Genomic DNA, 18,927 nt, shown 5'->3' on the forward strand with positions numbered 1-18,927 from the left:
TGCTATCCTAGCTAAAAATTTGTTTCATGCTCTCTTAATGCAGAATATTCTAATTTTATTTTGCATTTTTAGCTATAAATGCATTTTTTTTGTTTTATAACGACATTTTTCAACATTTTTAAGTCATTTTTTCATCTTTTAGGGCATTTTTTGTACTTTTTATACAATGTGGGGCATTTTTTACAAATTATAGATTTTAGGGCAAATGTTACACCCGAGTTTGGAAACAAATTTAATTTATTTAAAATCTACCTTTGGATTTGGACTATTAGTAAAAAATTTTTTTTTTGATATTATTATTGTGGGGTTTTTGTTGTGATTACATTTATCGCGTTCCGATAATATTTACTCTTTGAGTGTTGTATATTGATGAAACAAGTGTTCTTTCAGACATACGCCGATCATACACGCTTATCGAGTATTATATTTATAAATTGTATGGAATAAATCCGATAAACAAGATTAAATTGACATAGACATTAGACCTATTGATTGACGTGCTTATAATTGCAGTAAAAGGAACTATTGTGAGTCGTGTTTCGGCATTCACCGTCATCATTTAACCGATAAGTTTCAAATTTTATATTTTAACGGTTTTAAACATGCGGAAAGCAAAATCGTCTGTAAGTAGCCGCTTACACAGTTATGTTGATGAATACGGGAAAGATATTTTTTCTAGTGATGGTGAAGTGTTATTTTGTAAAGTGTGTAGTGTTAAAGTCTCATCATTGAAACGATTTACTGTAGAACAACACATAAATCGAGAAAAACATATTCGGAGAGTTAAACGACAAAAAGAAAGCGAAAAACCAAAAACTCAATTATTGCTGACTGATACAAGTATTACATCAAAAAAATCGTCATTTAATTTGGAACTATGTCAAACATTATTATTAGCTAATATTCCGCTTAATAAATTAAACAACGAACATTTTNAGCTAATATTCCGCTTAATAAATTAAACAACGAAAATTTTTAGAAAAATATATTAAAGTTGATATCCCAGATGAGTCAACTTTACGTAAGAATTATGTTGCATTATGTTACAATGATACAATGCAAAAAATTCGAGACTACGTTGGAAATAAAAAAATTTGGGTCAGCATGGACGAAACGATACGTGGTAAATGTCATTATTGGGACTTTGGAATTAGAAAATGCTGGAAAAATATGTTTGCTGCATACTGACGTTTTGGAAAAAGCAAATACAGTGGAACCTCGATTAACCGTGCTTCGATTATCCGTGTTCGCGATTAACCGTGCTCACTCTTCCGAAAATTTAAAAATAGTTATGGATTGTACATATTATGGCGATAACAATATCAAGATAAACAATATTGTAGATTATTACAAATTGTATTTATCGTATCACCTTCAGTTTACTATAAGCGTTCGCGACGTTACCTTATCTAATAATGAGTGTTAAACGAAAACGTATCGTTCTTTCTCTTGAGAAAAAAGTGTTGATTATTAACCGAGCTGTAGATCATGGTGAAAGTATACAAAAACTTGCAGACGAGTTTGGCGTGGGTCAACAGACAGTTCGTGACTTAATCAAACAAAAAAATGAAATTTTTAAGTTCATATCTTGTCCAGAATTATCAGCTACGAGAAAAACTATGAAAAAGTCATCATTATCAGATATGGAATCTGCTCTTTTTGAATGGTTTAAACAGAAGCGTATTGAAGGACTTCCAATTTCTGGGCCAATAGTTTGTGAAAAACCAAAATGGTTTCATGAAAATTTGAAAATAGAGGAAAGTTTTAATGCTTCACAAGGTTGGTTATTTAGATTCAAAACTCGTCATGGTATAAGACAGCTGGACATTCAAGGTGAATGTCTCAGTGGAGATTTGACTGCTGCAACACTGTTTAATGACGAATTCAATTCAATGCTTTCAAAATTGAACCTGTCCCCTGATCAAGTGTACAACGCAGATGAATCAGGTCTATTCTGGAAAATGTTACCCTCAAAAACACTTGCCGCGCAATCTGAAAAATCAGCTCCTGGACATAAATCTAGCAAAGAACGACTTACTATTATGACATGTTCAAATGCAACCGGTACACATAAGATCAAATTAACTGTAATTGGAAAAGCTAAAAAACCAAGATCTTTTAAAGGAACCGAAATGAAATATTTTCCATGTGATTATTACCACCACCCNAGAAATATTTTCCATGTGATTATTTATTACCACCTCAGAAATGTTTTGTTCAGTTGAGAACGCATGAACACCAATTTTACATTACCTAAATTTAAACTAGAATGATATTGATATTAAAGCAAAATTTGTAATAATTTTTTAAATGAGCGACAATAAATTAACGTAATATAAATAAAATAACTACAAAAACATTATTCAGAATTTGTTAAATTGTGTTACTTATTCTATGATGGATTTTCCCCAATACTCTTCTTAAGAGAACATTATAAATAAAATTTTTACTATTTAATACAAAAATCATTATATCTTGTATTGCATTTATATAAATCGAACCTTATAGTATATATTAACTAAAGAGTATAAATTCTTATTATTGTGTATTAATTACTTTATTTTGCAGATTGTAATAAATGTCAAAAAAGGGGCCATAAATGGCATGAATGCAGAACGCACCCCCATAAAAAACAGCAGCAGCAGCAGCAGCAGAAACATAAGCAACATAAGCAGCATCAACAGCAGCAGCAGCAGCATGAGAAATGCTACATTTCATAATTATTTATGTTAATTATTAATTTTTAAATAAATGTTTAATAAAATAACCGATTAGTTTTTATTGATTTTCACTATTAATTCTATGGTAAATATAAAGTAATATTATTAGACAAACATAAGTTGTATGAGTTTAGTACTTAAAAATATATATCGATAAACGCTTTTGAGAATTTGATCAGCAAATTGTGAAAATTAAAGTAGAGTTTAATCTCACGTTTATGTATATACTAACATAATTTAGGAATCATAAATGATTCACTTTAAGCCTGATATTAATTTTAATTTAATGTAAATAAAAAATTGATCTTGATAGTTACTTAAAATTAAGCATATAAAATTATGTATTATTATTAATTGTAGTCCCTAATATATTTAAAATTAGCATGGTTGTAATTTCAAATGTGAAATATTGTTTTTTAGCTTAGATGCAAAGCTACTATTTTTAAAATAGAAGTTATTGGAAAATCATAAACACGATTTATAACTATAGTAAAAGCGTAAACAACATATAAATTCAAGTTTAAATCATTCAATATTTAACCTTACTTTACCATCCTTTGGTAAAATAATTATTTTTATTATTTTATTGTTATAAATAGAAATGATTAAACATTTTTTTTTAATTAATAAATTATTTCTTCAAGATACACTGATTAAAAGTTGAGAAGTTATTCATAATATAATTTTTAAATTTATTATTTTTATTTAGTACAACAATCAAGTTTAAAATACATTTTGAAAAGTGATATTTTAAGTGGAAATGATTTTAAAAAATCTATCCAGGTACTTGGTAAATTCAAATAAATTATAAGGAAGTCTAAAAGACTTTAACAATATTTATATTTAATTATGATGGTGACTACCGATCACTTTTTTTTACAATGCTGCTAGCTACAATATAATAAAAATTATAATTTTTACTGCAAATGCTTAGAAAACATACATGTAGGTATATTAATCACGACNAATTGATCTTGATAGTTACTTAAAATTAAGCATATAAAATTATGTATTATTATTAATTGTAGTCCCTAATATATTTAAAATTAGCATGGTTGTAATTTCAAATGTGAAATATTGTTTTTTAGCTTAGATGCAAAGCTACTATTTTTAAAATAGAAGTTATTGGAAAATCATAAACACGATTTATAACTATAGTAAAAGCGTAAACAACATATAAATTCAAGTTTAAATCATTCAATATTTAACCTTACTTTACCATCCTTTGGTAAAATAATTATTTTTATTATTTTATTGTTATAAATAGAAATGATTAAACATTTTTTTTTAATTAATAAATTATTTCTTCAAGATACACTGATTAAAAGTTGAGAAGTTATTCATAATATAATTTTTAAATTTATTATTTTTATTTAGTACAACAATCAAGTTTAAAATACTTTTTGAAAAGTGATATTTTAAGTGGAAATGATTTTAAAAAATCTATCCAGGTACTTGGTAAATTCAAATAAATTATAAGAAAGTCTAAAAGACTTTAACAATATTTATATTTAATTATGACTACCGATCACTTTTTTTTACAATGCTGCTAGTTACAATATAATAAAAATTATAATCTTTACTGCAAATTCTTAGAAAACATACATGTAGGTATATTANAAATGATTCACTTTACGCCTGATATTAATTTTAATTTAATGTAAATAAAAAATTGATCTTGATAGTTATTTAAAATTAAGCATATAAAATTATGTATTATTATTATTTGTTGTCCCTAATATATTTAAAATTGGCATGGTTGTAATTTCAAATGTGAAATAGTTTTTTAGTTTAGATGCAAAGCTACTATTTTAACACGCTTATATTAGTTTCACCTGTATGTATGTATGTATGTATGTATGTTTGTAACTCTCCAAACGCCACGCGTTATNACGACTATACATCTGATGTCGATTTTACAACTGATAACTGATACTTGTTTTTCCCACTCTTACGCATAGACCATGCGGAGTAATTAAAAGTTGTTTACAATAATCAAAAGACATTTCATGGCAATGATAGCACTTTGTCAGTCGTAAGTATCTATTTCACTTTAAAATTGATGTATAGTTTTCCCATATTATAACCAATAAAAAAAAATTTGTTTATTGAAATCATACATTGGTTTTTTTTGTTTTAATAATTTTANCTGGTTTTTTTTTTGTTTTAATAATTTTAGGATACAATAATTTATTACTTTTTTTAAAAAATTATTAATTATTAACAATGAACTTTTGTCTAATTATATATTACACAATAAATTAATAACTTCAGTAAAATCATGTTACTTCAAAATATCTTGAAACAGAAAATGCATATTTCAGGTTTTTAGTTGAATATACATTTGTAAAAACTGTTTAATAGTAAATCAGATAAGCAGATGATAAAATTAATTTATATAATTCTATTTACTTTGTGCATTATCAAACTGGATTTATTAATAATACAAAATTACCTTGCGTAATTTTTTTCAAATATATACTAAATATACGTAATTAAAATAATAAACAATTAAAAATTATAGAAAAAACTTTTCTTTAATTTTTTAATTCCCACAAAGTTCATAAAAATTCAAATAGTTTTTGTCGCCCTATATTGTTGTCATATTGTCGTCTCCTCCAACGCTTGAGGAAGTTATTAACTTTTTTTTTATGAAAGTCATTTATTAAGTTTTTAAAAGACGTATCTTTTCTGTTTTGTCATTTGATTTCGGAATCAATTGTTTCATAAATGCACTATTTTTTAGGGTGAGAATGGAAATAAATAAATGTGTTATAAATCAGGAAAATAATTAGCAAGAAATTACTTTAACTCTCGTTGATGATGGCAATGTGTTCATAAACATTTATTTTCAGTATTCTTAATTAATAATTTAAATACAGATTTCAACGAATATTAATTATTTTAATAATAAACAAATTAATCTTCGATTTAATGTTTCTTTTTTAAAAGTTATAACAATACAATGTAAAATTTTAGATTACTACAACAAATTTTTTTTTTTTAAATAGGTTTAGTAAAATATTTAGTTCCAAACTCTTATCTGAATCAAAAGTTATACATTTTTTTGTATGTGTTATTAACCCTGGAACACAAGCGATATCTTATAGGCGCATTTTACTAGCGATGCGTCAATTTGACTCCTTTGATAGTTTTTATTGTTCACGGTGTGAGCATAGGGTGAGCTGCGATAAAAACGAGCTATGATCATTTTTAAAAGAGTCTTTATTCAAATCACGTAAAAAATGTACAGGGGTGCTGGAGGGAAGGGTCAGAAGGGAGAGCGATCGGCGCGCGCACGATGCGTCAGTCTGACTTACACTAGCGTTCTAGGGTTAAAAATGCTTAATACGTGGCAATATTTAGATACATTTCCACAAAAATGTTTTTTTCATACAATACAATATTAACTGTCGTATTAAAAGTTATTAAAACTAAAAATTATTTTTTTATAATCGGTATCCAATTTAAAACAACAAATTTATAATATTATACACTTATGCACTGTAAAATACAGTATATGTAAATACAAATATACAGCGTGATTCCTAAGCTACCACAAAATATTTTTAGTTTCGATTTTTAAAATATAAGAGCTAATCTTTTTTTTTCAAAATAATGATACTTTATTTAAGACTTTTCTATAAGGAAAATTACCTTTCTACTATCATACTTTATGCCTTAAACTGTTATCAAATTTTACTTTACATATGACAACACTATTTTTTTTAGCTACTATGAGAATCTGAGAAGGTATGTTATGTTACTATCAGATTTGAATAAACCCAACCTAACCCATAATTCTTTGTATTAAATTTCCAGTGAGTATGTATCGAAGTTAACATTTATTAATTTAAGACACGAACGCTATATATTCGTTCAGTTTTAAATTAAATTCGGGCAATTCGTGCTATGTATACATAAATCATTACTTTTTCATTCGCCTTGAACATAAAAGATGTAATATTATTTTGATACTTACAAGGGGAGGTCACGGTGTGGTACCCACCGATTTTCATAAAATGTATATAGATCTATTCTATATTGACTATTTAATNAACCTAGGGTCATGGTAGTTCAGGCTTAAGGGATAATAGTAAAAATTTAATTTTACTCACAGATTAGCTCAACAAAAAATCATTATTGTTGCATAAAAAAAAAAAACAGGAATCAGGTATAATATTTTAGTAATATTTCATGTGACGTAGTTAAGTAATCACTCTGTAGTCTTCATAAAGTAAGGTATATAATTTTAATCTTTTTTTTTTAAAAACGTTTATGGAAATATTTAAAAAAAATTATGATTAAGTTTTACAACCAGTATAAAAATATTTAACAGTATAAATCTTTCTAAATATCATTTATTTTTTTAATAGAAAAGCCAACGAAGAAGTTATTTATTACGATAAGTAATAAATACGTTGTCGAACAGATAAAAAAAGGGAGTTTAAGTTTCTCTAAAGAATAAAGCTCCGACATTTAAGTTGTCAAAAAGTTATAAAGAGGGAGTTAGTGTTTCTTTTTAGAGTATAGTTCTGACATTTACGTTGTCGAACAGTTATAAAAAGGGATTATAAGTGTACCTTTAAAACTATAGTTCTGAAATTGTAAATCAGTTATAAAAAGTTAATTTAAGTTTACCCATAGTAATATTTTTTTAATTAAATTATGTTCCTTATAAAATAAATTATCATGAAGATTGATAATAAATTAAATGAAGTTGCAGACTACATTCGTTCTGAATATCCTGATTTAGAATATTCAAAAGTAACTGTGAAACATAATTGTGTTATACATATTTGTAATATAATTTACAATAAACCAAATGATGCTAATAAAAAAAATAAAATTGTATATTATATTAATTATAAAAACTCATGTTTAAGAAAGATACTGAATAATAATTTGAATACTAGCTTAGAATTAGGTAATATTGTTCCCATAAATTATTCTAGTATTAGTTCTAAAATTATAAAGATTTTGGAAGATTGTAATTATTCGTCTACACATTTTAAAAATATTAACACTGATATTATTGACAATATTTTAAGAAAAATGAAAATTGATAAAAATACTAGAAGATCAATATATGATGAATGTATAAAACTTTTCAACATAACTGGTAGTTGTTTTAATGATATCAGATGTTCTGAATCTGAGTCAGGTGGATTATTATTGAACTATAATTTAGAATCGCATAAAAGTGATAAAATAGTAGATATTCACACTGATACTGAAATCATAATCATGATTAACGTTGATAGTAGTTGTAAATGTAATATAATGGGCCCTTCAGGTAAAAAAAAATCTAATAGAAGGATAAAAATAGATAGAATTGTTAAAATTAATAAAAAAAAATCGTGATATTAAAAAAATTCAGCGAAAACGTGAAGATTTTAGATTAAAAGAACGTAACAATGATAGAATTACAAACAAAATGTTATGACTAGATTCTAATATAAGAAAAATTGAAAATGTAATTAATTTAAAAAATATGAGAAAACAATTGAAAGATAACATGATTAAAGAAACTAACAGAAAAGCAGCTCGTTTAAATATGGATAAGCGTTTAAATAATCCAGATATAAAAAGAGCAAATATAGAAGCTGCTAAAATTAGCATGAAGAAACGTTTGAATAATCCAAATATAAAAAGAGCAAATATAAAAGCTGCTAAAGTTAGTATGAAGAAACGTTTGAAAAATCCAAATATAAAAAAAGTGTATAATGAAGCTGCTAAAGTTAGCATGAAAAAAATACAAAAAGAATTCGAACTACGAAAAGCCTATCAAAGTGCGAACAAAGATCGAATGTTAAAGAGAAGGGCTCCTTCAAATAGTAGCATACAGTTAAGTCGTAGAATGCGTTCCTGCCATATATCTTCATACAGGTTACGTGAAAAGCAAAGATTAAATGCGAAGAGGCAGAAATGGGAAACATTACTGTCCGAGTTTAATTTAAGAAAAACCCAAGGCTTATCAGAGACTTGTGTTTCTTGTCATCGTTTAAGATTACCTAGTAGTACGATAAATTGTCGAAATGAACTACTAAGACATCTTAATATGAATATTGTTCTAAATGATAACCAAAGTGTATTCGCATGTAATAGTTGTTATAATCACTTAAAAAAATCTAAAGTTCCACCATTATACACCGGAAATGGATTTGAATTAAATCATGTGTGGAACACATGATTTAATTCAGTTAAGGAGGGAGCTAAATTAAATTGAAAGATAAATGGTTTCATTGCGATTACCATTTATGAAAGTATTTAAACTGTTCGTTGCTTTCGTCACTTCATAAAATAGTCTGACATTTTCTTTTTTCATAATAAAGTACATTACATTAGCTTTAATTTAAAATATATATAAAAGTGTCAGACTTTCCGCAACACTTTCAAAAGTTAAGTTGAAAAAGTTAATTTTTTGTGAAAAAGTTGTCATTTTAAATCCCCCCCTGTGGGCAGATAAAGGGTCAGATTTACAAAAAAAATATACCAAATGATAAGTAAAGACATCAAGCATCTATATAAAAAAAAATTATATTGATATGTTCATTTTTGAAAAAGTTACGGCACATTTTAGTAAAAAAAATTGAAAAAATTTCGAAAATAAGAGATTTTTAAATTTGTAATTTCGAAATGGGGGAAACCATTTACGGGGAACGGGGGAATTTTTTTCAATTTTTAGGGGTAATGTCTTTGACTAGATACGAATTGTGATCTTTTGACGTATCGTTGAAAGAAATCCGTCCGGGGAGAGCTGAAAAAAAGTGGTAACAGACACGAAAAAAAAAACACATCATAGTAAAACCAATACCTTCTCAGCTTCGCATCGAAGCTAATAATTACGCATCTTATAAGCCAAAAAATTGTACAAAATTCTGTATAACTGTATGATAATTTTATTTTTTAAAAAATTCTAGTAAATATTATCTATTTCGCATTAGAACATTTTTATTCACAGGCGATGCAGTATAATATTATTATTGAAATAATCATTTATATCTTATATATATAAAACGTAATAATAATTATTATTCTAAATCTTTATTTTACTTAAGACAAATATTTTCTATACCACTCCAGGCTGGCGCTCAACCGCGTCTCTCTCGATTCAGCCGTCCAACTATTAATATGACAATCGGTTTTCTCCCCGCCATTGACACCGAGATAAGGCCGCCGCCGAGTATGGATTACAGATATTGATTTCTGTTCAGTTTCCGACGTTCACCATAACTGGTTAGTCATTTTTTTTGTGTGCTGTTTGGTGTTTTCATTTTCTTTCCTTGTTTTCTGATTGCGACGAGAGTGTACACTACAGATATCACCGACATCAAAAGGGTAGCCTATCCATCGTTAAATACTTATACGTACACTGATAGAATTAACGAAAATATTTAATAATATAATAATTATCAAATATTTTCTTCTGGTGTTGTTTCTTTTTACTGTCGCGCTGAATACTATATCGCGTGTGTGGTGCTCGCTGTCAATATATACACACACACATATATATTTATATATATAAATCTCGTGTGTCCTACCATTTGGATACGTATATCTTTTGAATTAAAAATTATTTAAACAAATTATCAATGATGATGATAAGGTGACAGATTTTCCTATCCTTCTTTAAAAAGAACGTTTAAAATAAAATATTTATTGTTTAATCAAAATTCCTTGTATTACAGTTATAAATATCGAACTTTATAGTATATGTTTAATATATAGTCGAAGTACTCAATCTTATTTATTAATTATATTCAATTTTGCAGCATGTAGCTTTAGTAAAAAAAGAGAGCACGTTGCTAAATATTGTAAACTACAGAAACAGCAAACAGAAAAATGCTGCAAATCATTAATTTATAATATGCAGCATTTTTCTGTAATATATATTTTTTTTAATAAACATTTTAAAAATAACAACTTTTTTGTTTTTTATATTTATTATTTTATTATTAATTCTCAGGTGTATTATAAAGTAATCATATTGGATAAACATAGGCTGCATGAGTTTAGTACTTAAAATATACATCAGTAAACACATATCATTTGTGATCAGCAAATCATAAAAATTCAAAGTAGAGTTAAATTTTACATTTATGTATACTTTAAGATAATTTAGGAATTTAAAAATATCATACTTTAAACTTGGTCACTACAAATTCTGAAATAAATTTTAATTCAATGTAAGAAAAGAAATTCTCTATTTAGTGGTGTGTCATTACTACAACTTATTTCAATAGTTGTTATTCAATAATGGTTAATATGTGAATTTTTATTATTATTTCTTGGACTCTAACTAGTTTCATAAAAATTTTTACTACCTAAAGTTTTATTTTGAATTTAATACTTCAAAACTAATCTTTAACTTGATATCAATGATAGCAATAAAATTAAGTTATAAGATATACAATTTCATTTAATATCTACATTCATATTAATTTTTATATAATTAAGGAATTGTACCACTTTTGCTTTATTTCCTATGTATTTTAGTATGATTAATTTTATTGACTATTGTGATTGGAAGACATCAAAGAAATTTTAAATCTTCTAATGAACTTAGATTTTTAATCTCAATTGAGCCTATACATTTTTTTTTTTGAGGTACCACTGGAGCAATCTATCTTAAAAGAACTTAAAATTATTCCCCATGTACAAAAGTGAAACCCAACCCAAACCTCTATAGCATGTTAAGTTTCAGAAATATAAGAATGATTTAACTGATCATTATTTTTATACAGGTATTTAATTTTATTAAAATGGATTACTTTGAAAATAGATTCTCAGCATACCTTAGAATCACTAATCAATTAAAACACAATATTAATATATTATTAAAATTTAAAAATCTAAATTTAAAAGGGATTTAAGGAAAGCAAATGAATATATTATACCACTAGATAATATATTTTAATATATTATACTGTGAAAAATTAATTGGTACATGAGATTATGAATTAAGCCTTTAATTAATATATAAAATTCAACCTAATTAAATTAGAGTATAATATAAACTACCTATCAGTGTATTGTTTTTCAAGAGCAATTCATTAATAATAAACAAAACTTAATCATGTTAATTTTAGACTAACTTACTTCTACTTATTGACAAATTTATAATTTCTTGATTTTAGAAAACTAATAATATTTCTGAAGCGGCTCATAAAAGGTTACAAGCTCAATTGAGTATGACAAATCCAGCTATTTGGAAATTTATAATAGAGTTGAAAAAAGTTCAGACCGAACACGTAACATTTATTATGAATTTCTTGTTGTTGGTAATGAGCCACCTTCTACTAAAAGAGTTTACGTAGAAGCCCGTAATAGAATATTGTACCTGGTTCAAGATTACCGCCGCAGAACGACAATGGACTATTTAAGAAGCTTAATTTAATTTAAGAAACAATTTTGTGATTGATCATTAAAATAAATTTAGTATTCAACGTTTTTATTAATTTTTCAAAATTTCCACTTCATCAAAACTAATAACAAAATGAGAGTAATCGTTAACTGCGAAACTTAGAAAGTATATTAATAATTATGTGAAAATAGGTACTCACACATTACAAAATTAGTAAAAATCTGGAATCCTGACTGATTTATTGGACAAAAATGAAGTACAGATGTTTTTAATAAACCATCTTAAACAAACTCATATACAACAAGTCAAATAGATAATCGTCCGCCGTTTCTTGCCGTGAGAATACTCCAGAACTTTGAGAAACATCATTTTATAGAATGCCAAGCGCCCTACCAACGCGAGCTGAAAAAACGCCTCTCGTTTGCGATTGGTTGCGCACTAAATTATCATTGTTTATATGCTAGTAGGTGGAGCCATTTACTTTGTTCAATAGCAAGTACAAAATACATTCACAAATTAATTACAATAAAAGTAAGTTATTATTAATAAACAACAAGATATAAATTAAAAAAAAAAAACAACTATACAACAGCTATAGAATATATTTNAATTTTCTTTTTTCATAATAAAGTACATTACATTAGCTTTAATTTAAAATATATATAAAAGTGTCAGACTTTCTGCAACACTTTCAAAAGTTAAGTTGAAAAAGTTAATTTTTTGTGAAAAAGTTGTCATTTTAAATCCCCCCCTGTGGGCAGATAATATATTATATTTAAGAGTAGCATACATTTTACCATTACCCAAAACTCTTTTAATAGTTGGTGCCGAGTCAGATCATTTTGAATCCTGAATCATTTAAATTTTGACAAATAAACATTTATATAAATAATTTCAATATAACATAAAAGTAAATAAAACAAATTCAACTAACAATGATTTCCAGGATTTTTTGTTTATTTTTATTTGTAATAGATATGGAATCAGTAGAAGTTTCAATATGTTGCTTGTTCTAGTATCTAAATAATTAGTAATTTAAATATGATAAGTATCAAAAATTAAAATAATAATAACAACTAAATTTACAATAATTTAAAATAGATATTTGATATAGATAAACTACAGAGATTCACTTTAATTGCACTACATATGTCTCTGGTTAGATTACATTATTAACTTTAAAAATAAAGGTGCATACAATTCACAGCCTAGATAATTAATAATTATACAATATTTAACCTACATTGCCAATCATGTAAATAACTTTTTTTCTGATGATTTCATACAAAAATCTTCAAAAAATTTAAAACAAAAATTTAAATAATAAGTAGACACAACATATTGCTTCATTTTATAGTTTTAACCGTTATCATAATTAAAAATAAAAAGTAAAAAAAGTTGTTGACGAGTTGATAGAAATATGACCTAAATTTTAATTTTAATATTAAAACATGAATTGATTACTATATTACAAAAAAATGCATATAAACTAATATTATTACTAATATTTATCATTTTTTTGTTTCTTACTACATTATTACCTTTAATGACTACATAAAATAGGCTATGATTTAAAATGTTCAGACAAATTACGACCAGTAGTACTATTTAAACCTCAAATTTCAGCCTTTCTTCATAAGTTAATTTCCAGTGATTTTTAATCTCAACAAAGTTAAAAAAACAACTCAATTGGGCTTAAACCAAACTTTTGCTAATTCATCTTCATCCATTTTAATTTATATTAAATAAATTAATTAAATGGATGTATTAGCATGAATATAAAACATAAATTTTTGATAAAATTATTACCAGAAAATGTTAAAATTGGTAACGTTTCAGAGGTTCCAAAGCTGGCGTACAGCATTTTCCCAACGTTCCACTAATTTTCCTTTTGCATGTAATTATTTTGACTTAATGGTATGAATTATACTTTCTAAGAGAAAAAAATAGTAATATTAATGTTCAAAAGCATGTATAATCCTGTTTTTTTTATTAATATATATTATTCATTTTTTAAAATTTAAATTTAAATAATATCCATCAATAAATAAAATAATGATAAAGTAACATTTATTAAAAACTTTAATATACAATTTTTTTTTAATTTTGAAAAAAATTGTTAAATTTATAAATATTATAATCTGTTTATATTTAAAATAGATTGGTTATTAAAAGGGTAGGTAATTCAAATATTAAATAGATACAATAACCTGTTTTTTTAATATTTATTTTAATCTATGTTTTATAGCATGTCCAGTGTATCCAAAGTCTGATCACAGTGAGATACCATAACTATTTTTTAAAAAGTTTTCTAGTTTGAAAAAATAATTCAATTATCAAATTTATTGATGGGTATTTGAAAAATTTATTATTATTATTAATGGAATGACATAATTTTTTGAAAAAAATATAAATTAATATAATAGTTTTCAGCTTATATCCTACCTCTTGTTCTTTTAGATATATTTTAATAATAATTGAAAGAATTTTCCAAAAATAAAAATAAATTCCCCTAAAACAAATATTTAATATAACATAAGTTTAATAAACAAAAATATTAAAATTAGTATAAAACTAATGGTCAATGATTAATTTATTTAGGAACTACAAGTTTTCATGCACATAAACTATTTTAACTTGCACCCCTACTTTTTTAATTTATAATCAATATTTAAAATAACATAGTGTATATTACCGAACTTAGTCTTGAAATAAATTATTTATTAAAAGTTTTGTAAGTGTATTTTGAGCATCATCAGATAAATTTTCATGGTTTACTTTTGTATCAGTCAAAATAAAACGAACAAATTTAGTTGAATGCAGCAAACTCATAATAGACTAAAAGTGATACATATTATTTTATAATTTGTCATATTTAAAAAATAAAATTTTATTAGTATAATAAAGTTAGTATTGATTTTCATGACTGAAGTAAAACTGCTGTATTACCATATTTTAAAAATTATAATACTTATATGATTACATCCCAAATTAACAAAGCAAACAAAATAGAAAACCATTAACTACAATTAGACCAATTATTATTGAGATGATAAATATTTTTGCAATTTAATGTGTTATTAATTAGAAAGTATTGACTGTCATTTAAGTCCAATTAATAATCATGAAATTAAATCTGGCAAAATGCAATACTAGGATTCTGAAACTAAAACAATGATGACGTTGAAAAATGTGTCTTAAGAAAGGGTAAATATTGTTGACAATAAGCTAAACAAGATTCTTGAGAGATGTGAGAAGTTAGAAGATAATGTTCACGAACTTGGTAGGAGTGGATGCACGACTAACTCCTATTTTTTTTTAAATTTTCAGCGTTTATTCTTAATGCTATAACTAGATTAAAGCAATTTTTTTATGACCTTCCCGTTTTTATGGCTATTTAAATGTAAAAAATGTTACAAAGGGTTTACGTGAAATACAATTATATCGTCTAAAACAGGGGTGACCAACGCGCGTCCAGCAAGATTTATCAAACATTTACAAAAAAAATTATTTTTGTAGCAATAAGTTATTTTGGGATGCCCGCTAGTGATGGGTTGGTAGGCCAGTTCCTTAGGTCCTTGTTTTTGTGTTTTAATTTTGTTGGTAAATTATTTTGCCAACCCTCCCTAGCGGTTCCCACTCTGGGGATCCGGTTAATGGGAAGAGATCACACCAAGTTGCGAATCAGCTCTTGATTAATTTCGGGATGATTCACAACGTGATGGTGTGAATTATTAAGACGGCGTGGGCCGCCCTTAAGTCGGTTGATGAAAAAAAAGATTTTCCATCCCCTTCCTTGTCAAATACATTTGACTGCCAATGGTTTTGTTTATGTAGAAAAGACCAAGGCCTACTCTGAGTCAAGAACGATAATACGACAACTGTAAGAGTCTCGTCTTGATCTTGTTTGCTCATTATTACTGTCCAAAATTTGCTAAAAAGGTATGAAAAAATTATGTACTTGGTTATTAAAACTGCACCAGAGAGACAAAAATAATATCTAACTTTATGGCATTATTCATGACATCTGAAGTTAACACTCAAAATGGTACCGCATACAATAATTTTTTTTAGCTTCGATGTGAAGCTAAGAAGGTATTAATTTTACCATGATGTGTTTATTTTTATGTCTATTGCCACTTTTTCTCAGTTCTTACTGGACCGATATTGATTAACAATATATCAAAAGATTCCAAATCGTATCTAGTTGAAGATATTACCCTTAAAAATTTTAAAAATTTCCCTCCTTCCCCGTAAATGGAGAAATTTCCAAAAAAATTATAATTTTTAAAATCGGTAAATTTCATCATTTTTTTCACTTTTTTTTCTTAAAACTACCATAACTTTTTTAAATACTAACCCAACCCAACCGCCAACCCAAATGTTCCGGAAATACTGCGTCCTTTAAACATATATAAAATTAAAGCTTATTTTATATACTATAAAATGAAAAAAAAAAAAAATTTGTCCCGACACCTTATCTTCGTTGTGCAAAGCGCTGCCGTAGTTAAAAAAAAATGCTATTTTAGTGTTAAAACAAGAATAGTGGGGTCGGGAACAAGTGATAACGGAAAAAAGTTCAACCCCATCGAGCAAAGTAAACCCAACAAATTTAAACCTCCATGTGATCCAGCAGAGACTGCAAAAGCAAAAACGAATCGGGAATAGATAGATTCGAAGGGAAAGTCGTTTCGGAAGGGTAGTAGGATTGGTAGCAAGTCGTTTGCAGAGATATCACTGCATTGGCCTTATTAAAGGCCCATAGGTGTTCGTTTTTTTTTAATTTAACACTATTATAGATAATTTTTGTTAGTGAATTTAATTTTTTTTTTAGTGATATATAATATTTAAAATAATTCCTATATATATATATAATTTTGAGTAGTTAAATATATAAATAATGAACATACAACTGTAATACATTGTGGATAATGACGGTCACGGTTCTTATCCAATATGGATAAGTACTGATGAAAAGGATGATGTGCAACACAATAAGCAATCCACCACCACAATAGAACCAACATTTAAATCCCACTAGCAAAAATTATAATCATGAAAAGTAACAAAGCCAATAATACACAATAAAAAAAAAAAATAAACGACATTGTCAATTAATATATATACATATATGTAAGTAATGTTTATAATATAAAATTAAAGTACAATAAATCACTGCACTATTAAAAATAAAAAAGAAAAGGGACCATTGCCCTCTCAACAATGGTGGCGCCCGGAAATTACTAGACTAGGGCCAAGTGCAACTAAAGGGAACGTTGCACGTTTAAACTCTTATATCGATCCCCATAGTCAAGCGGAGGCCGTATATTTGGTCAGAGTATCCGGTCGGGAAATAATCGACACGATCACTCGTCCCAAGTTAGGTCGCATCTAGCCAGTGTTGCCAGATAGAGGGAAAATATGGGACCGTAATCAATTGGAGGGAAAAAGGGAAGAAATTTTAAAATTGTACTAAAAAAGGGAAACTTAGGAATTTCAGTTAATAATCGATATTTTTACTTTTATAACAAAAATTATTTAAAAGTATACATNATTTATAAAAAAAATTATTTAAAAGTATACATGTTATTTTTTCACAAAAAAATAATCAATTTTTATATATAATTTTTTATATAGATAAATTAATTTGTATGATAACAAATCCTATTGATAATACTATCTAAGAATATCACAATCGGTCCTTGGATCGTTCCTTTTAGTTTCTTCTTTAAATGAGGTGATTCAAATATTATTTTTAAATGTATATATTAGTTGTTACTTTTACTTTTACTTAAAAGTCAAAATGTTCTTGATTCAGTAACATTAAGTTTCCTTTGGTTTTATTATTTATGTAATCTGTTATTTATTTAATGTTATATTGATTGTTTGAAATACTCTATTGTGTCTGCATTATGATTTTAAACTAGTAAATTGAAGTTATTACCTACTTTGTTGTTTTTTTGTTTATTTTATATAAGTAAGAGGAGTGAGGACTGTAGTCTTCAGTCTACCTATTTTTAAATTTTTTATTACTTTGAATATTTACATTCAGAGAGGCTATAATGGTATAATATGCAAAAAGTAGAGATTTATTTGAAAAACGTATTTTGAAACGATATGTGAATGAATTCTATAACATATTTTGTTTTTAAATGCTATTAATTATGGGAATGACAATTGATAAAATCAATATTATTTGAGGATTTCATATTAAAGGTCAAAATACAATAGTCAATATACAAAATTGAATTTACATTTATTTGAAATAAAAAATATAAGGATGGAATTTTTTTTAAAACCCGGGAAATTTTACAAGTTTGAGAGGGAATTAAGCTTATTTTGGTCTGGCAACACTGCATCTAGCGGAATAAATATGATTAGATGTGTAATTTTGTCGCTATCCAATAAAGACGTTAGGTGCATTTAATCTATACCCGCTTTTTTTATTAATATTACATTATCGAATGTTGGTAATTTTCGTAGAAAAAAAAAGAAATGTACACAGTTTCATAGCATAATGCACGCCACTCTATACAACAGATTCCGTTATATTAAAACCGAATTTAATATTTAATATGTATACATACACACATACACACACACAAATATATATCCTATTTATTATAATATTCGAAATGACTAAACTCACTTCGAAGGACGAAGCGACGTCAAGGGCTCGTTCGTTTGGAACTCCGACGTCGGCGGCAAACTACACACGACGGGTGAGAAAAATAATAGGATATATGTCAACTTTACCAGGCACCCTTTTTTTCAAAATTTTTTTTAAATGTAATTTTTCTGTGTATTAAGTTTTCTTTTCGTGTTATTTTATTGAACTAA

The 18,927-nt window shown here is 26.3% G+C and overlaps 1 protein-coding gene and 1 long non-coding RNA gene across 2 annotated transcripts; one reads left to right on the top strand and one right to left on the bottom strand.

Moving 5' to 3' along the window:
• Positions 1-1,222: 1,222 nt before the first annotated feature.
• Positions 1,223-2,720, top strand: LOC126908216 (jerky protein homolog-like). Its single transcript, XM_050690128.1, has 2 exons — positions 1,223-2,220; positions 2,569-2,720. The coding sequence occupies exons 1-2, from the start codon at positions 1,416-1,418 to the stop codon at positions 2,718-2,720; spliced, it is 957 nt and encodes a 318-aa protein (XP_050546085.1). The 5' UTR covers positions 1,223-1,415.
• Positions 2,721-13,027: 10,307 nt separating this feature from the next.
• LOC126906553 (uncharacterized) lies at positions 13,028-14,599 on the bottom strand. Its single transcript, XR_007704278.1, has 3 exons — positions 14,533-14,599; positions 13,897-14,020; positions 13,028-13,106 (listed from the first exon to the last, which is right to left on the bottom strand). It is a non-coding gene; the product is annotated as an uncharacterized LOC126906553 (long non-coding RNA).
• Positions 14,600-18,927: the final 4,328 nt, after the last annotated feature.

The sequence above is a fragment of the Daktulosphaira vitifoliae genome, unplaced genomic scaffold (genome assembly GCF_025091365.1).
Source record: "Daktulosphaira vitifoliae isolate Bord-2020 unplaced genomic scaffold, ASM2509136v1 Scaffold_5, whole genome shotgun sequence".
Classification (NCBI taxonomy): Eukaryota; Metazoa; Arthropoda; class Insecta; order Hemiptera; family Phylloxeridae; genus Daktulosphaira; species Daktulosphaira vitifoliae.